The following is a 20378-nucleotide window of genomic DNA, read 5'->3' on the forward strand; positions in this document are numbered from 1 at the left end:
ATCTATTAGTTTGGTCCTAATGGGGTGGTACGAACTTCACTATTTTAAGTGGAGTTGGGTTGCTAAATTTCATGTCCTTACAATTACCTTTTGAAATTGTGTTTTTAAAACACAATTTTAGTTAAAAATTATAAAATACAAATTTAGTCATTTGACAATGTGTATATTGTAACTGTTTAATAAATAGTGTGTGACTGTCAATGTTCTAAAATGAAATTTTATTTATTTTGTTGAACACATATACTCATGATACATGTAGTGTGCATTTGACAAAAATTATTTTTGCCAACTTATTTTACTATTTAATTTATTTTTGATATTATTCACAGGTCCTACTGCACTATTTGACACTATTATCGGGTCTCACTATACTATTTCAGCTAACTTTTACCTTTATTTATAATACTTTCGGCAAAAAATTTTCAATTTCAGCAAAATAAACAGATCCCAAATAGACTCGTAATGTATAAGAAAAAAGCTTAAAACAACAAAAATTTTCACAATTTTTTGTCACAACTGTGATGTAATAGAGTATAATTGGTGAAGAAAAATAGTGGGTTCATGTGTAAGTGATGGTTAACTAATAACTACTTATACTCTACCACGTTAAAATTATGGCAAAACAAATTATAGAATAAATTCTTAAAAAAAAAAAAAATTATAGAATAATTTTTGCTCTCAAATTACTTTAGGATTGTTTTTTACAATGATATAATCCAAAAATACAACCAGTCACTCAACCCAACACAACACCAACAGCACTCCCCACTTGTCTGACCAGTTCCAAAACAAATATATATGTCTCATCACTCATCATCTCTCTTTCATTACTCCCACTACTGTTTTACTTCCTTCTCTCTCTCTCTCTCTCTCTCTCAAAGACAGTACTTTCTCTCACTTTTTTCTTAAAAAAAAAAAAAAATCCAGCTCAAGCTGTGTAGTCTTTACTCATTTCACGACCCTCTCGTCCTTCCTTTCTCTCTCTAAACGCAAACCCATCTCTAGTTTTTGATTTTATATACTACTCATTGCTGCAATGTAAAGCTTGGTCATGGTAGATCCACCATTCTGAGCAAAACCCATTATTTCTAAGACCATATCCCACAAACATGGGTGTTCTGGCTGAGTCTTGGTGTTTCTGCAAAGGTGTAGGAAAGTCTGAGAGAATGAAAGCTTCCATTTTTACTAGCAAAGCTTCTGCCATGGCCAGAATCTCTGACGGCACTGGCTTCTTGATCCACCGGAATCTCCTCTTGACCACTCATGCTAATCTTCCCTCTGTGACTTCTGCCGAGAGTTCCGAGATCCGCCTCCAAAATGGTGTCGCCGCCACTCTTGTTCCTCACAGGTATTATTGCCTTTCTGCCTTCGAAAAACGTAGTATTTCCATTTTGGGTTATTTTTATTCTTCATTATTTTTTTTCTGTGTTTTATATTTATTGTGGGAATATGTGGTTATGTGATGGGATTTGATCTTTTGAATTTTTTTTTTCCTTTTGTATTGTTTTGTGTTTCAGACATTCCACAAATTTCACAGCTTTTTTCATAGCTGTTGAGGTCGCAGGTTGTGATTAGTTTATGATAAAAGTGATGTCGGTGATGCTCCCATGTGAAAATTATGTTCCACTAAGATGTCGTGAAGAAAATTTGTTGTATATTTAGGTTGGTTTATGGCAATAGGTTGAAGAACTTACTAAAAAAGGACTGAGCAAAGCAGTTATAGTAGGTGGCATAGTTAGAGTAGAGGTTTTTTTTTTTTTTTTTTTTGTGGGTCCCAAAAATTAAAATTTATAGGTTTATTTTGTTTGCATCAATGGGGATTAATATCTTTTTTTTTGTTTTATTAAGTGACTGTGTTTTCTGTTTCTTATGTCCCTGTTTGTGTGTTTTACTGTGCATATGTGTGTGTTTTGGTTTTTGATTGTTGCTCTTTTTTTTTTTTTTTTTAAATTTTTTAACTTGAGATGTGAGTTGAAGTTATGGTCAAATTTATAATTATAAAAACTATTATTGTGATTTTGGAGTGTCCTGCTGGTATAGGGATCCTCTCCATTTGAAATCCATTTCATGATTCATATTAAATGTGCAAATCTAGGGGTGTATCTAGTACCATGTCATTTAAATTTGCAATTTGTAGCTTATAAAAAAAAAATTTGCTTTGTAGTTTGTACACCGTTAGATTAAGGAAATAAAACTTTAACCGTGAAATGGACTTTCTTGAATGAAATGGAGAGGATTCTGTACTGCAGTTGACTTACTGACTGTATTTGTATAGAATTTCGGTTGTACTATGATCTCTGTCATTTGGTAGAGTATATAACCAGATTCCAAAACCTTCTGCTTATCATAAGCTCATAAAAAACCAAAAGTTGAGCGACTTGTGAAAGGAGTGGAAAAGAAGAAATCAATAGAATAGAGAAAACGTATGCACAAAATTCGGTTTGGGCTTATGGTATAATATGAAGAGAAAGAAGATGGATTTCTAAATTGTTCGAATGCTATTACTATGACTTTTAAAGTTACTTTGAGCTATTAAAACACTCCTAATTCTACACTGATACAGGATACCGTTCACTAAGTGTTGGAATTTGAGGTGGATCTAAGGAAATTTGCAATGAAACTATTAATAACTTTGCGTTGTATGAGGCGTCTTATTTTTTCGTTTATGTGTTGTAATTTAAAATTTAAGAAATGAATGATTCTCCTGTTGTCAGAGGCATCTTACTGGATAGCCATTATTTGTTGCATATATCTTTTTCCAAAATTGTCAGTCATGGAGACATTGCATTGTAATTGTTTCTTTGTCATTACCCTCTAGATCTTATTTGCAAATGTCTTCACAGTCATAAACTTGTAAGTATTGACATAGCAATGGAATGTATCCATCAAGTCATATCTTTTACACTCAAGGCATGTTTGTTGGTTACATGTATTACTGTTGGTGTAACAAGACATATCCCACTCCATTTCTTATTTTGTGATGCATTGGATATGCTTCTAATATAGATGAATATACTAGGGTAATTGTAATGAAAAATAAGATATAAAAGGATCACAAGTAGCAGCTTTTTATGTAAGTGTTACCGATAGCACCTAGTGCAAGCCAAAGAAAATCAATAGGAATACGTAAAGTTACCTATCAAATGATGTTTTTCTTTTGTGGTAAACCATTACTGCTTTCAGAATTATGATTGACCATTTTTTAATTATAACTCAAACAGTCAAACTTGGGTAATTGATGGAGTGTGGTCCAAGTGAATATTTGTGGACAATTGAATGAGTTCTTAGCAGTAAAGCCTTTTTCCCCCATTCTGTTTTAGATGAGTAGTAAAGCCTTTTTTTCCTATGAATAAATATTCTATTTGGATTCATGTAATATACGTAAGCATGACTTAATTTCTTTTGTCATCTGAAGATTCTGAACTTATATGTAAAGTAGTAGTAGGTTTTTTTCCCCCCTCTGGTGCATGTGTTTCAGGGTTTGTGCCTATAGCATTTTCCAGCTTTTTTGCACCATGTTAGCTTCATAGCCCCACCGGCACCTTTACATTATCGCCACTGCTATTACCACTCTTTAAACCTCTCTCATGATCGCTTTGATGGCAACAAATGCAACTGTGTAATGCACCTGCTGTGTGCTCTATTTACTAGCCTAAAAATTAGGTTTAGTTCTTTCTTTGATTAGATATAAGCATATAAAGTTTTGACTTTTTTTAACATAGAATTTTGAAAGTAGCAATGAATACAAGATAAAGAAGCAGTAACTGGTTCCTGGGTTAATTTAATTGGATTCTGCTCAGACTTTAATTGATATTATAGAAAGTAACAACCTTGATTGGAACAATTTGGGGCACCTCCAAGGCTCCAGCAGACTAGTAGGATAATGTTGATCACTTTTACCAGTAGATTCATTTTCTTCTGGAATATTATTGTTTTTCAATATCATTGAAACATGTGTAATATGAGTGATTGAGCTGTTAAATAGGGTTAGACATGTGTTGATTGTAAATTCCTTGGTTATCCAAATTAAATAACTTTTTCCTTTTCTTGGCTATAAGTTCTATGAAAGAGACTAATACGACTTGTTTTTCTATATTTTTTAACAATTTGCAACAAAACTTCTCCATGATCATATGGAGTCATTGAGAGAGGAACTCTAATGTCAATTGGTATTCCTTGCGGAGTCTTTAGTTGAGTGGAAACTGCAAGGCCCATTGTTCAATCAGGACTCTGGAGGATTGTCTTTGTATATCTTTTGGGCTGGGATTCTAACATTTCTTTGTAACTGTTATCTTAGTTGATGTTTTTCCCAATGAGTAGCTATTTCAGAGTGTGCCTCCTAGACTGGTGTCCCATTCCCTATATCTCTTAATAAAATTTTAGATGAATTACAATTTACCTCACTATAGGCCCAATAACAGTTTTATGTCCTAAAACTTTTAAAAATTGCACTAGACTAGGTTTCCTTATTTGAAACCCTATTACACAATCTTTCTTGTTCTTTTTCCTCAAATAGTTCATCCAAAATATAATAACTTAAAACACTCCACAACGGCACCATGACAGTTGAGGAAAATGAAGAAGAAAATTATAACAATTAAACCCAAACTATAAGAAGGCTTAACATAATTTTGTAAAATTCAAGGAGGTAAAGTGTAATAAAGCCCAACCACAGGAAGGTAAATCACTAATTCATAATGGTAAAGCATTATTAGCATTATCATAATGATGCAAGCCTCTTGCATATTGTGATGGATCATGCATGTCTGGTTCTCTTCTTGTAGGGCAAATGTAATGACTGGATAAATATAAAATATTTTGGTGACTTTTCTACTGAATTTTGTTATGGATTATGCTAGGCTTAGTATTATTAGGAATTCTCCAATGTATTTTCTCATGTTCGTTAACTGGTTTCAGGTTTTTTGTAACAAGTTCTGTTTTAGATCTTACAATTGTGGGTTTGGATGCCATGGATGGAGATTCAAATGCCCAGGGGCAGCAGCCTCACTACTTGAAAACCTGTTCCAAACCAAATCTGGATCTGGGAAGTGTAGTTTACCTCTTAGGCTACACGGAGAAAAAGGAATTAACAGTTGGTGAAGGAAAGGTAGTGATTGCCACTGACAATCTCATAAAATTGGCAACAGAAGGAGTAATATGGAGTCCTGGGTCTGCTGGATTCGATGTACAAGGCAATCTTGCATTCATGATCTGTGATCCTATGAAACTAGCCACATCGCCAAATACCAAGTCTTCCTCAACTTCATCATCGTCCTCATTGTCGTGGAAGAAGGATCTTCCTCTGCAATTTGGTATTCCTATTCCCATCATCTGTGATTGGTTAAACCAGCATTGGGAGGGCAGCCTTGATGAACTTAACAAACCAAAGTTGCCAATCATTCGATTAATGTCTGCAGGCCAGAGGAGTGAGCCTTCTTGTGCTTCATTCACACTGCGTCAAGTATTTAAGTCAACTGAAAATGATAATGATGGAACCCCATCTTCATCCAATATAATCTCTAAAGCCAGGGATCAAACTGGGCCAACCTGTTCTACTCCAGCAAACAATGCTGAAGGAGAAACCCTGACAAATGATTTGCATTCAACCCATGTGCAAGGAATTCCAACTCCAGAAATATATGAATCACCCAAGTTAACTTCAGTTCCTGTTAGGAAGAAAGAAAGTGTACAAATCCAGCTTTTAGATATTAATTTCCCTCCAAGGATTTCCAAAGCAGCAGTAGTGGCACAGTCAGCCAAACGACTGCCCCTTAGCTTCGATGATAATTGTGCTAAGGAACTTCCTCCACAGAGCCCATTGAGAGAAGACCAAATCAAGCATAAAGGTGTCACTAGAGCTGGTGCAGATCTTGAGATTTCCTCAACAGCTTCTGTAAATGGGGTGCAAAGTGAGGTCCAGTCTAGTTCATCTCCAATAGAAGTTTCAGAGATGCAGCATGGGTATAGCAGTGAGGGAGAGACGATGTATTCTGCAGAAACTGCTGAGAGTCGAAACTATACAAGTCCTAGAGAGGGAAAGTTTCAGCAAGTGGGACGGAGCCAGAGTTGTGTAATTTACAATAGATCGGGGATTGTCCAAAGGAACTCGGTGGCTCGGAGAACATTACTAGAAAAGCAGAGAAGCTTTATCCATGGAAGGAAGATGTATTCACAAGCAGCAACTTCTCAAAGGAGTAACGACTACTACAGCCCAACTGTATCCTCAATTATGAAGAAGCGGAACAACTCAGAGCAGCCCAGCAGACCCCGGCAAAGTGCTGTTCATTCTTCCCCAAGATGGATGTTTTAATTGATACTTGAAAAGCATGATACCATAAAGAGGTCAACAACAAAATTATAGTGTTTTTACAATGTTTTAATTAATGCCCATTTGATTTTGCACTTCGGTATATACTGTAACTAATTTGTTGTGACTATGTGCAGAAACCTATTCAAGGTGAATAAGAAAATTCAGCCATTTTACTAGTTACTCTTACATTTTTGTTTTTGTTTTATAGACATAAAATTCGAGGTTGGTGATATATAAATCTGGATGCTTCAGAATTCTTAACAAACCCTGTTTGAACAATCTTCTCCAAGCAAGTCGTACATGGGGGTCATACTATTCATGTTTACAAAGTTACTTGGAACTGGTGTATCGGATAACTCAGGGAGTTGCTAGGTACTATAAAGATGAATTGAGGAGATAATTGGGAACAAGTAGGACTAGGCAATATGCCTGCCCTACAAGAGCTACACGGCCAAAACCATGGGCTTCTGACAGGATTGCCTTGCCACATTTTGTTGTTGTTGGCTGGCTATTTAGGTATTGCACTTGGAAATTTTTTTTATAAAAAGAGTAGTTTTATGGTCCCCTTATGATTTTTTTTTGGGTTGCCAATCCCTTAAGACTTGACCATGGTCTTTGCAAAGATTAAAATGCACATATCCAATTTTTTTATTTCTCTTGTGAAGATAATATGTTTTACATGGTTAAGTGCTTAAACTTTGAACAGGTCAATTTTAGAGAAAGTGACATGTTTGAAAACATGTTGTGTATTTTGTTATTATTTTGTTATTGTTCTTCTCTGGCTTATTCACAATCTTGCCTTGGTTCACTGTCATGAAAGGGAAGGAACTGGGCAAAAGGAAACTTTCAAGCAGAGAATTTCATAATTATTTTAGGGTTGGAATGAGAGTTCTAATTATTCTGTTTAGCAAATCCGGGTTCCTCTTTTCTCCACTTATTTGTAATCAAACAGAGCAGAAGCACATATCAAGCTAGGAATTAGGGGGTCCTTAATTTTGGGCCAAAAGGTTATTGAGAAAATTCTTCAATGTAATCCTCTACCAACCTGCAGTCCTTGTTACTTGTGATGCAGGGACAGTTAGGCTCTAGTTGATCTTTATTACCTGTACATGAAGTTTGTGTTGATTTCACTTGTGAGTATTGCTTAGGAACGAGATGATGAAAAAAAGAAAGGAGTAAAGCACATTAATGAACGTATAGATCCAAGTAAACAATGAACTCACTCACTCAGTCCCTCTAAAAATGAAGAAGTGACCTTTGATTCTTAGAAAGTAAACTTGTGGCATTAGAATATTATTCAAAATTCACTGCATAGCCAGTGCTATCAATAGGACACCATTGTGGCTCAGGATTGGCATCATACTTCACAACATCATGATAATAATACTTGATTACAGCCATCAAAAAAAAAAAAAAACATTGTTAATGGTGAATACAAAATTTTTTGTCCCACTTTCTGTGTTCCACTTTATATTCCATTAGTTGTAAAATACCAAGTGTCTAATTTTCTTTATTAAAATTTTGGTTACTTTAATAGGAAAACAAAATGTTTGTGAAAAATTGTAATTAGTAGAAGATAAAGTGGAATATTCAGTGTGGAACAAAGAATTTTTATTTGCTAATGATGATGTTTGCAGCCACGTGGCATCAATAACATGTTTGGATCCCATGAAATCAGTAGGATCCCCAAGCAGGTTTCACTAAATTCATCTCAGGAAGGGACAGAGTGGCAGCTACACTTGACTCAAACCAACCGAGCTTCTCAATGAGTTTTCTAACCAAGTAACCTGCCAAGAAAGAAATGCCAGAGACCCCAAGCCCAATTGCCAAGTAGTACAATATATTTGTGATATAGTTGTACCAATCGGTTGGCTTTTGGATGTAAGCCTTCACAATGGCAAGTAGTGTGATGCATAAAAGAGAAGCTGCTGCAACTGCTGCAAGCTTAAGGTCCCTATTGTCACTCTCATAAAATGAGAAGCCATAGACCACAGGGGGCACTAAGCCAAAGACAAGGAAGGATAATATGGCAACTGAGGCATGAAGAATGAAATTCCTTTTCTGCCCCAATACTTCTTGGTACCGATCCATTTCTTCTTCTGTTCCATTCAAGGCCACTCTGGACGGATCATTCTTCAATTCCTTAAGCTGTAATGTTATAGTATTAGTTCAAGACCAAGGTTAAAAGCTATACTTAAGAAACAAGTTTCATACCACATAACATATTTCAAATTATCAGCTAAATTTAAGACGTGTTGTACAATATTTACAAAAACCTCTAATTAAGGATTTTTAATTGCATAACTTAATTACATAGGACAATATATGTCAAGATTTAGAGAATTTCATATTGTAACATCAGAGGTATTAATGCAACTGTTTTGTTTATTGATCAAATTGAAGAAGTTTCTGGGGACAAAAATGGAAAGAAGGTGTATGAATTGATAAATTGTGAGATTTGCATTGGAAGTTTTGACAAAAAATTATACACAAATAAAAAACTCACATTATGACCAATGACGAAAAGTCCACCAACCAGGTTTGCCAATGCCAAGGCTATAATGTTCGCTGCAATTAGGAAATAGTTAATAACTAACAAACATATGCTAAACAGAAAAGTTTACTGCCAGAAATGAATGATAGGCTGGGGTAGATGATTCAATCAGAAACAATAAGTTAAGATTAGTATTAGGCTCAATATGGATTAGATAAGCTACTATGTACCAATCTAACTTTTATTATTATTATTAGTTTTAATTTTTTTTAAATATTATAAATAATCAACAAACATATTTTGTTCAGTACAGGCAAATCCAAGAAGAGAAGAGCAAACCTTAGGTAGAGTTCCTTAGGTTCTCCAATTAAATCCAAACACATTGTTGCATTGAATTTAATTTTCTTTGAAAAATATAACATTGTATTTGTTGCACTTGTCAATATAAACTTAATCTTGCTTGTGTTTAAGCGAAGAATCGTTCAATTAAATTATAAATTATAAACGATGGTCAATTCTGTTAAATAAAGACATGAGTTGATATGATAGTTACATGGCAAAAGTACGAAAGATATAATCAACTATATACCAAGCCACTATACTGGAAAAGTCCTAAAATCAGACAGAAAGTAGTTGCAATTGTTTCATATACTGAGTTTGCTTGTTTTGTTTTTGTTATTTGTTTTTACCACAATAAAAGAAGTAAAACAAATAAAAATTGTAAGCACCTACTTGTAGTAGCATCAGCACTGGCTGCAGATGTCACAACACCTAAACTTGTGATTGACTCAGTTAAACCACCGAATACAATACTTTTCAGGATTTCGCGCTTTACTGCACTAGCAGGAGGTGGTGGCGGTGGCGGCGATGTCAACGGTGGAGGTAGCAGTGGTGCTGGTTGCACTTGCACTCTATTATTTGCCGTTTTGTTATTGGGTGGAATCTCATGATCATTTTCTGCATAAGAATGTAAGGAAGCTACCATTTGAGAACTGTTGCTAATGATGAGAACAAAACATGCTTGAGATATAGCAATTTACTAGGATCATCAGAAATTTCAATTTGAAGATAAGAAAATATTTTGTGTTCTAGATTTTTTGGACCATTATAGGCCCTAAACATCATGACTAGTTTACCCTATGTTCTTTTCTTATAGAGGGAGAGGGTATCATTTAAGCCAATGATTATTATAGAAGAAAAACCAATCTTGATATGATTTCGAAACAAAATAGACCACTAGTTAGCCATTTAAGCTAAAGTTTATTACAATGGAAATGCTATGAGCTTACTTGAAGCAGCATCAGCACTTGCTGCAGATGGCCCAGCACTTAAACTTGTGATTGAACCAGGTGATGGTGGTGCCACATTATTATTTGCCTTTTTGTCGTCGCATGGAATCTAAGGATCATTTTCTGCATAATGATGTATGGAAGATACTGTTTGAGAAAATTTGCTAATGATGAGAACAAAACATGCATTGGATAGCAATTTACAAGAATCATCACAAATTTCAGTTTAACGATAGAATTAGTTTGATGTGTTCTAGATATTTTGGACCATTATAGGCCTTTAACATCATGACTAGTTTACCCTATTTTCTTTTCCTATAGAGGGAGAGGGTGTCATTTGAGCTAAAGTTTATTATAGTGGAAATCAATTTTGATTTGATTCCAAAATAAAATAGAGCACTAGTAGTTGTCATTTAAGCTAAAGTTTATTATAGTGGAAATGCTAAGCGCTTACTTGTAGCAGCATCAGCACTGGCTGTAAATGGAACAGCACTTAAACTTGTGATTGCACTCGTTGATGGTGGTGCTGCATTATTATATGGACTTTTGTCAATGTGTGGAATCTCACGATCATTTTCTGCATAATAATGTATGGAAGATACCATTTGAGAACCATTGCTAATGATGAAAACATAACATGCATGAGATATAGCAATTTACTAGAACCATTGCAAGTCTCAGCTTAAAGATAGAATTAGTTTGATGTGTTCTAGATATTTTGGACTGTTATAGGTCTTAAACATCATGACTAGTTTACCCTATGTTCTTTTCTTATAGAGGGAGAGGGTGTTATTTAAGATAAAGTTTATTACAGTGGAAATCACTTTTGATTTGATTTCAAAACAAAATAGACCACCAGTAGTCATTTAAGCTAACGTTTATTATAGTGGAAATTCTAAGCAGTTACTTGTAGCAGCATCAACACTGGCTACAGATGTAACAACACCTAAACTTGTGATTGCACTATTATATGGCCTTTTGTCATCGCGTGGAATCTCAGGATCATTTTCTGCATAATAATGTATGGAAGATACCATTTGAGAATGAGAACATAACATGAATGAGATATGGCAATTTACTAGAATCATCGCAAATCTCAACTTAACTATAGAATCAGTTTGACGTGTTCTAGATATTTTGGACCATTATAGTTCTTAACATCACAAGTCTTCATATATATAGTTAGTAGGCTTATAGCCCAATGGCACCTTCCCCCTACCCAAATGTAAAAGCATCTTATGAGATGGTCTCATGAGATCCTTCTCTCATAGCATGTGTGAGTGAGAAGATGGACCCATGAGATACCCTCTCCACACACACCCCCCCCCACCCCCGCCTATCCCCAAAAAAAGTCGGTAGAATTTCACAGAAAATTAGAAGTTGAAATTGCCTGAACCTATGAAAACAGAATATTTCCCAACATTCTGAAATATCAGAGCATATGTAAATACCTTGTTTAGAAGATTTCCGCTCACCAAAGATCCATTCACCTGTTAAAGTGAGATAATATCGTTAATAAAGTTGTTGTCTGTATTATATATAAGAATTTAAGGGAAAAAATGTCTTAATGCCAAAGTCATTCATGAAATACATGAGAAGTGGAAATCGTGAAACAATAGGGCAATTATTTTTTAATTTATAAGAAAGTAGTGTCTTAGCCTTTGGCTAGACTATTACACTCCAAGTTTATAAGACACCCTAGAAACCCTGAATTACATGACCATCATGAGTGAACACAACACTACCAAACGTTGTTGATTACATCTAGCATGTAGCAGGCAAATAAAGTTTTTCCAATGAGGTTAGAATGAAAATTACCTATAGGTTTGAGGAATTCGAAGCATGTTGGGCACTTCACTTCTTCACTACGAATAAAGACCTTGTCGATGCAAACTTTACAATTAGGGCAGTAGAAATCGTGTTTGCCAGGTTTCTTGTATAGTGTTTCAAGATACAATTCTGTCTCTTTCAGTTCACTCTCTATTTTGATAGAAATATCCTTTGCATTTTGGTTTTGAAGTGAGTTCTGGGAAAGTGGTGGATTAACAACATATGTGTCTTCATTCTTACACTTATCCTCAACTTCAAGGTTAATTTCGCCACCATTTTGAATGCCAGAATTTTCTGCTGTGAGTGTGACATCCAGTGTGACATGTCCAGGACTAGTCTTAGAATCCCAAAAATCAACCCCATTTTTCAATCCAGAATAACCATTAGAAAATTCACCTAAAACCACGCAGTACATAAGCTTTTTATTAGCAATAAGGCTACAGACACAACAAAAATTCATAAAAATTTCACAACATTCTCAAATTAGCATATCACCTCACACAGCCCACTACAATCTATAACAATCTCATGGAAAAATAAACTGGAGAATTTGGTGGTGGGAAGCTTGTGTGGTTGATTTCTTTTGTTAATTGAGTGGAAAATTGTTTTAAGAGGGAGATTAAGGTCCTCTTTATGTTTCCTTAAATAAAATAGACGCATTTCATGGTTCAGAATATATTTTCATGAATTTAATGGTGTACATGATACCACATCATTTAGAATTTCCTTCTATCAAATAAAGAATGATAATGGTGTAACACTATATTCATCCTTAGATTTATCAACCACCAAATCTTTACAATGAAATAGAGGGATTCTTTTGACAGGAATTGGGGCAGGAGAGTTAGAGAGACAATGATCAGACAGAATAAGAGAGTAATAAGAAAGAGTCATTTCAATTTTCAACCATTAAGATGTTTTTGACTTTTATTCTTTGGGAAGGAGACAAGTGAATATAAGTATTATAGGTCTTAGGCCAAACAATCCTCAAAAGAGATTTCAAACAAAAACAATCCTCAAAAGAAATATTTTCACATTCAAGGTAAGTTGAACACTTCTGAACTCAAACCTTTTCATCACTCTTTAATAATGGAACTTAGCCAAAAAGCTATGTGCAATTGACACAATTGATTTTGCATTAAAGAAATAGATATGCAGAGTTTAGACAACATGTTTTTTATGCACATAACATTATATCATGCAATAGTTACAACCTTGGGTACAGCAGGACTTCGTTTAAGTGCATATTACTCAAAAGAGTCTAATGGCTTTGCCAGAATACTACTCAAGCCATTAGTGTTGCTTTAGAGTTCTGCTTCTTCTATTCAATCATGAATGAGGAAAAAAAAAAAAAAAAAAAAAAAGAACTACTGTTGGTCTTTCTTTACCTGTTTTTTCAAGGAGAGACTCAGTTCCACCATTATGCTCTGAGGACAAACCATTGCCATTAGTGCTGGTAGAACCATGGTGATATGTTGGTGAGGCCACCTTCCAAGAAAACCCATTCTGGCTTTCACTGCCTTTGCTTCCAACTTCCTCCATTGACCTTTGTGTTCCTGAATTCCTAAGAAAGCCTTGTTTCTAGTTTCTACATGTCATTGCTTCTAGTAATGTCTCACTTTAATAGCTGTATGTCATTGCTGCTAGTAATGTCTCACTTTAATAGCTGTGTGAGTGTGAGTGTGTTTTTTTGAAACCAATAGTTGTGCTTTTTTTTTTTTTTTTGATTGACCCAATAGTTGTGTTTGAGTCAATGTTAAATAAAATATTAATTACAACTTGAATATGGGGCATTTTATTAATGGAAATATGGAATGGATGGACTCCTTATTTATTTATTTATTTGGGTTTTTCATGTGACTCCTTAAAAAATTATGCAAGCATTGAAAGTTGAAACGTGATCTTAGGCTGACAAAGTGAGATTTAGTCATTTAAGCCATGTGCCACTGTCTTCTGTTTAAGACTTTAAGGTACTATATCTCCAATAATAAATCCAAAATAATCCATATATCTCTTATTCCTGTCAATCTTTGACCCAAAAAAAAAAAAATAAAATAAAAAACTAAAAGTAAAGTTGTGTTAGAAAATAATTAAACGAAATTACATTTCTATCCAAAAAAATATACTTGATTTAGAAAATAGAATTTTCCAATTTTTTTCTTTATACAAGGACAGCATGATCATAATGGTACATGCCTACATGGGAAAGTTTTTGTTGCATTTACAGTTCCTCCGTATCGTGACATAATAAGGTTGGTAGTTGGCACAATTAATAAGAATGAGATAACTGTTATCATTTATCTGTCTATCTATACTATTATTTAAGGGGTTTTTTCTGTTTGGACCGAATTTTTTTTTTAAATTCTAAAATATCCCTACATCCCTATGTTTAAGTAGAGACAAAATTAAAGGACAATCCAGTAGACTTTCACTAAAACATTGCCTGAAAAACAGGGTTACTTGCCTTTTTATGATACTTAATACACAACGTTTTCCATTTGGCACAATCTTGACTATTGAGGCCTTCAAATATAAGGAATTGTCAGTACTCAAGTTCAACCATTATAAGTCCTCCAAGAAAAAAAAAAAGTTCAACCATTATATTTTTTTGGCTAATAATGAAAGTTCAACCATGATATTATATCCATGTAGATTGTGTTTTAATATGAACTCAAAATTTTATTTTCCAAAAATCAAGTATTAACACAAACCAAAACTGAGAGAGAGAGAGGAAAAAAAAGACTTTGTGATGGGGAATTTAGTAACACACCCATATATAATAATAATAATAATAATAATAATAATAATAAAAAAAACCTAAATTAGAGTTATTTGATGCTTCAAAGCTAAGGCTACTAAACATAGCTTCTACTAATGGACTGAATTTTGGATTTGTTTTTCTCCTTTTGTTGTTTAGTTGTGGTGGCCTTTGTAAATCACACTAATTTCGTGTAGTTGGAAATTCCTACAAAGTACATAGCAAAAAAACAAAAACAAACAAAGAGTCTTGCTTAGACAGAGGGGAAATGAAGTTATATATAGAGAAAAAGTCTTATTAATTTCGTTGCCTTATACAAATGGCTTGCACCTCTTAGATAGGAAGAGAGGATGTAACATGACAAATCATGAATACTTACAATTCTCTATCAATAATACACGCTTCCTTCCTACTCAATGAATATTTACAAATTTCAACTTATACAAATTGGTGCCCTTATAGTCATATATACTTACAACTTCATGGAAATTTATAACGAATAATAGATAACTTCTTGGCAATCTGCAACGAATAATAATTTATAAACATCTTTCTAAGCATATGTTATACTTTTAATACTCTTACATTGATTTATATTCTTAATTTGTTTTGAGTAATCAAGTTATTGTGAATAAAAAATCTTAAAAATCATAAACGGATTCAAAAATATATAAAATCGTCAAGGAAAACTAAGCAAATTAAACCAAGTTTGAAAAATAAATTACAATTTAACATTTCTATTTCATTTTATATGACAACTATATTATTCTACAATTTCTTTTTCAACTATATTAATGATATCAATTAATATTTTTAAAATAAAATTTACTTTCCGATTGTATTTTTTTCTTTCTACATCCATTTTCGGTGTGAAGCATCTTAAAGTGTGACTAGCCTCTGAGCAGACTCTTCTATTTTTTCCTGTAAAGGTTAATAATTTGCAATCATTATAAATTGAGATTACTACATTTTTCAATCACAAAAATATCTAAGGGTGTGATGACTGTTATAAAATTATTAACTTTTACCCAAAAAATAGAAGAGCCTCTGAGTACGCAGGTGAGCGCGTGCTCAGAGGCTAGTGAATTTATTATTATTATTATTATTATTGAGCAAATATTAACATGGATATGTTGTGTGGATCAAAATAAGTTACTTTGTTATTCAGCCATTAAAAAAAAAGTTAGTTTGTTCCTCTCAAAAAAAAAAAAAAAAAAAAAAATTCAGACTAGCAAGTTTTTAACAAATTCAATAATGTATTATTACAAAACTTTTTTTTTATAAGATGAATATTAGTTTGGAAAAATGTCAAAGTTACAAAGTTTTTACAAATTACTGACGTAGTGAGAGGTTATTAGTAAGTAAAAAAATGATGTCAATAGTGGATTCATCTATGAATCAGTAAAAATTTGTCATCTCAACAGTTTGTGAAAAGTTGTAAAAAAGTTTATAATTGTAGCATTGCTCTATTTTTTATTAGAACTAGATCTTACTTATGATATCCATTTCTGATGAGCGCTCATGAATGCTCTTTATTATCAGATCAAAACACCAATTAGTTTTGAGTGTAGGTGAACATCGAACCTTAAATCTCTTATTCCACTATTTAAGTTGAGCTAAACTTTGAAACATTAATTTCTGATATTTAAACATTAAACATGGTGAGTTGAGTTTTATAATAGAGTACTATAAAACTTGAAACGTTAATTTCTGATTATTTTAAGAATCTCTAAACACGTTGAGCACCTATGAAGTTGTTAGAGATCATTAATAAGAGTTCGACAATAATGTCTTTACCGTGTATTATATGCTTTAGTAATCAATGCGAGTGGGAGTGGAGTGGCCCAATTTTCTTCTTTGTTTGATCTAATTTATGATCTCTTACATGTGCCTTAAATCTTTAAGCATATTCTCCATTAATGTTTTAGTTGGTAAACAATTTATTAATGAAAAGGGATGGATTTGAATTGATTAATCAATAAACGTTGAGCCACCCCCGTCAATGCTCCTCCAATTTATCCTTACTGGTACTGTTTTGACTCTACTCTCTAGTGCTGTTCTCTTCTTATGGTCATGATTAATAAGTCAAGAATAGGTTGGATTTTTTTTAAAAATATTTTATTATTATTAATTTTTTTAGAAGAGAATAATAGGTTGGAATTATTTTATGTAGGTTTCAACTAACTTAATTAATAAAGTCGGTTGTCATCAAGGAGTAGAGGTTAAAAAAGTTGGAATTGTTTTATCAATTTTGTATGCAAGTTGGACGCACCATTTGAAAAACATATTTAGGTTGAGAAATCTTAGGTTGACAAAATTGCTTATTGTAATTTTTTGTGTTTTTTCTTGGCAATTCCCAAGGGAAAAATCATTTAAGCAAATCGTGGCCCTCCAATTAGAGCTTCACTTCTATATGTCTTTTTTAGTTATATTTAAAAGACAGGGGAAGTGCCTAAACTATCTCAGAAATGCTTATATGCACATCCAAATTACAACGAGCAACCCAATTTGCTAATAAGTCGTGGGCTAAGAAATTTGAATTTCGAGGTTCAAAGAAAAAGTCTCAATAAGGAAGGAAATTTAGAGAAACATTAAGAATATGGAATAATCAGTGATAAGCAGAAAAGAGGACTGTAGGTCTATAACCCAAAGAAAAATCAAACTTGAAGTATACTTTCTGGAAAAATATATGGGGAGTATGGAGGTGCTCAGTAAGATTAAGAATTTGATTTGGGCAAGGGTGTAAAAAGGCTAATGTAAATGCTTTCTAGAGCCGCCACTGTTTTTCTTCATCTAAACGACTTCAACCCTTTTCAAAATTTTCATGTCGATTTCCTAATAATTTGTTTTTAAGCGTCATATTTTTCAAATTGTCATACATTTGTATTTTGTAGTATAAATTGTAATTTGAAATTTATTAAATTGGAGTGAGTTTTTGTGCTAGTCCTTTAAACATTCCATGTAATTTGAAATTTGGAATGAATTTATGTATTAAATTTTCCCAAAAAATTCACTAATTTTTGCTTAGTTATTGTAAGTGCACAATTGCACCTGGCTCCAAGAACAGTTACGGGCTCAGGCCCAATGAGCCTTAAACAATATGAATTTGTAGAGTGTGGGCTTGAAACCCAGGTTAGAAGTGTCTGAGGATTAAATGACAAGCCAAAGATTGCAAACACTTGAAAACAATAAGGAATATTGTAAAGCAACCTGCTCGGACGTAAGCCGAGAGCTGTTCTTATATTATCTCTTTCTCTTTTTTCTTTTAGATTACAAAAAAGGGAGCCCCCCATTCCTGTTCTAGGTCTCTTCTTAAATACTCATCTTTTTGATACTTTGTACACGTGTTGTCCCAACTCCCCCTTAGCCTAGATATTTCTTTTCTCAGTGCCTTTGAATAGTAACCAGAAGTTTCCCTTCCACTGTTCAGGTGTCACTTTCCCATTAATGCGGCCAGGGTGGTAGGTGCAGGGTCTTTAATGTGGAGGTGGCAGCCTTTATCTTTGGTATTTCTCTAACATCGGTGCTTCTAGGACATTCAAGGGTTCACCCCCTTTAACCATTGGTCTTGACCGTGTCATTCCCTAACCTTTACCATGAAGTCCCGGGTTCTCCGGTGTCCGTCCGAAGGGAAATTCATCCTCGGCTGGATCCTCGGATCCTCGGCGTATGGGCCGACCCGTAGTACTAACAAGTTCTAAACCCAAGAGCAAGTCGGCCTTCCTTAGCATGGCCCAAAGGCCCACATCCCCATCAGGGTCTTTTTACTCCCCACAGTTATTATTTTAATATTTTTTAGATTATTTATTTATTCTTTATTAACTTATAAATTATAATTACCCCTCCTAATTTTTGTCCAAAAAAAAAAAAACTATCTATTTTTTTTAATGGGAACCTATCTAATATAAAAAACCACGTATTTTACACTCTCAAATAGAAAACGACTACTTTTCATTTACTTCACTACACGTTTCATTTACTTCACGTTTTTACTTTTTCGAATGAGAGAGAGAGAGAGAGAGAGAGAGGGAGAGAGAGAGAGATCGTTCATCACAGAGAGTCGATGCTGCAAGACCGGTGGAGAGACAAACCCTTGTCATGAAATCCCATTTTCAAGACTATCTTTGAATTGTTGATATTTTTTCTTTTATTTACCTTTGATCACAAGTAAAGATCATTATATGATATATGATATCATCTGATGAGTGAGTGATTTTTTTCCATCTGTAAATTGTTCATTCTTTAAATTTTAGACCATAGAGTAGTGGCATCTAGGTGCCGCATTATGTTCTCCACCATGGTATTTTGATTTAATTTATACCTTAATGTAATGATTGGTCACTGTTTCCATCTGGTAGAGGAGCATTCTGAACACTCACTTACTTGGACACAAAGTATAGTTGCTGCAATAGGAGTAGCAAAGGGTATTCAATTTTTGCATATGGGGATCATGCCTAGTGTATATTCCAATAATCTTAAAACAACTGATATTTTATTGAATCAGAACCTTGTTGCAAAAATTTGCTGTTACAATCTGCCTTTACTGCCTTTATTAGCTGAGAACATGGTAAAGGTAACTTTTCTTTGTATTGAGTAGTGTATTCTTTTCCTTGGGGCAAAGCCTTTGAACTTATATTCCCCCTCGTCTCCTCCTTGCAGTTTGGTCCTGGAATCTTGTCTAGCGGTTCTCAAACTTGGGCTGTGTTGACTGCAACAATAAGAAAACTCTCTTCTTATGTTGTCATTGGTCCACTTTTTTCACGTATGTTTTTTAATTAAATGCTTCCTCGTATGTCATACTTTACCATTACATGTTCAATTTATTTGATAGATTTTGGTCCTCAGCAGCTCTTTTAAATGTTTCAGTTATTAAGCCTCCGTTTGGATACCAATAAAAAATGAAAATTATTTCACTATTTATTTTATTTTTACTACTACTTATGGGTCCTACTATATTTTTTTGTACTATTTATGGACCACACTATACTATTTCAGCTAATTTTTACATTTATCTACAATATTTTCAATAATAAATTTTCAGTTTCAACAAAATAAGCGATATCCAAACAGATTCTAAATGTTTGTCTCTTAATGATGGTTTGAAACGTGTGTTCCAATTCTTTTCCCTTTTTCTTGTTGTGTTGTTTAACTTTTAGTCCTCCTTTGTTAGCAATCTCATATCTAATTTGAATGTAATGCCTCTTGTTGGTGTGGGGCAGTTAGATTAACAAAAGTGGATTATGATCTAAACATGGTTGCTGAGTGAAGAATAAGACTGGTTTTTGTTCTATATAGTCTTGATTGGCATTTGGCATGAGTAGGACTTTCTGTAAATTAAGTTTTTTTTTAGCTTATTTCTTTGGTTTTGTTTTCAATGTTGATATGTCTACTGGCGGGGAAAATTTTATGTGGACTTTGCAATAGAGTTTGTGCTGTGTTAGCTGCAACAATAAAAAAAACTCTAACCTTCTCTTGATTTCAGTTTTTGCTTATAAGACTTTTGACACACGGCTCAATCTAAAGTGATACTATTCCTCTGTTTATTTTATAGGTTTTGTTGCTTGGCTGCCTTTTAATGTCTTTATGGCAGGAAATTGGCTTCTCTAATTGGTTTTATTGAGTTTTATGGGAGTACAATTATATAAACTTTCCTTTTTTCCATTTTGTTTAGGTGACTAGTGATTATGAGTTTAAAAA

The 20378-nt window shown here is 33.7% G+C and overlaps 2 protein-coding genes across 3 annotated transcripts; one reads left to right on the top strand and one right to left on the bottom strand.

The window, feature by feature from the left end:
* Positions 1-826: 826 nt before the first annotated feature.
* On the top strand, positions 827-7070 carry LOC142618226 (uncharacterized). 2 transcript variants are annotated; one of them, XM_075791137.1, is made up of 3 exons: positions 827-1348; positions 4918-6342; positions 6519-7070. In XM_075791137.1, the coding sequence occupies exons 1-2, from the start codon at positions 1110-1112 to the stop codon at positions 6308-6310; spliced, it is 1632 nt and encodes a 543-aa protein (XP_075647252.1). In that variant the 5' UTR covers positions 827-1109; the 3' UTR covers positions 6311-6342; positions 6519-7070. The 2 variants fall into 2 exon arrangements, with proteins under 2 accessions (XP_075647252.1, XP_075647251.1); XM_075791136.1 differs by lacking the exon at positions 6519-7070 and having other exon boundaries at positions 4918-6486.
* Positions 7071-7596: 526 nt separating this feature from the next.
* On the bottom strand, positions 7597-13521 carry LOC142620810 (uncharacterized). Its single transcript, XM_075794117.1, has 9 exons — positions 13312-13521; positions 11912-12319; positions 11545-11583; positions 10548-10670; positions 10205-10216; positions 10094-10114; positions 9537-9761; positions 8817-8878; positions 7597-8458 (listed from the first exon to the last, which is right to left on the bottom strand). Exons 1-9 carry the CDS (start codon positions 13463-13465, stop codon positions 7985-7987), a joined length of 1518 nt encoding a protein of 505 aa, XP_075650232.1. The 5' UTR covers positions 13466-13521; the 3' UTR covers positions 7597-7984.
* Positions 13522-20378: the final 6857 nt, after the last annotated feature.

This window comes from Castanea sativa, chromosome 12 (genome assembly GCF_040712315.1).
Source record: "Castanea sativa cultivar Marrone di Chiusa Pesio chromosome 12, ASM4071231v1".
In the NCBI taxonomy this organism is placed as follows: Eukaryota; Viridiplantae; Streptophyta; class Magnoliopsida; order Fagales; family Fagaceae; genus Castanea; species Castanea sativa.

Bases quoted from the DNA above. Each gene is read 5' to 3' on its own strand.
- LOC142618226 (XM_075791137.1), top strand. From the start codon at position 1,110: ATGGGTGTTCTGGCTGAGTCTTGGTGTTTCTGCAAAGGTGTAGGAAAG. The intron at 1,349-4,917 runs GTATTATTGCCT...AACTGGTTTCAG, and splicing joins GCCACTCTTGTTCCTCACAG to GTTTTTTGTAACAAGTTCTG.
- LOC142620810 (XM_075794117.1), bottom strand. From the start codon at position 13,465: ATGGAGGAAGTTGGAAGCAAAGGCAGTGAAAGCCAGAATGGGTTTTCT. The intron at 12,320-13,311 runs GTAAAGAAAGAC...GCGTGGTTTTAG, and splicing joins GTCTCTCCTTGAAAAAACAG to GTGAATTTTCTAATGGTTAT. The intron at 11,584-11,911 runs GTAATTTTCATT...TCACTTTAACAG, and splicing joins CGAATTCCTCAAACCTATAG to GTGAATGGATCTTTGGTGAG.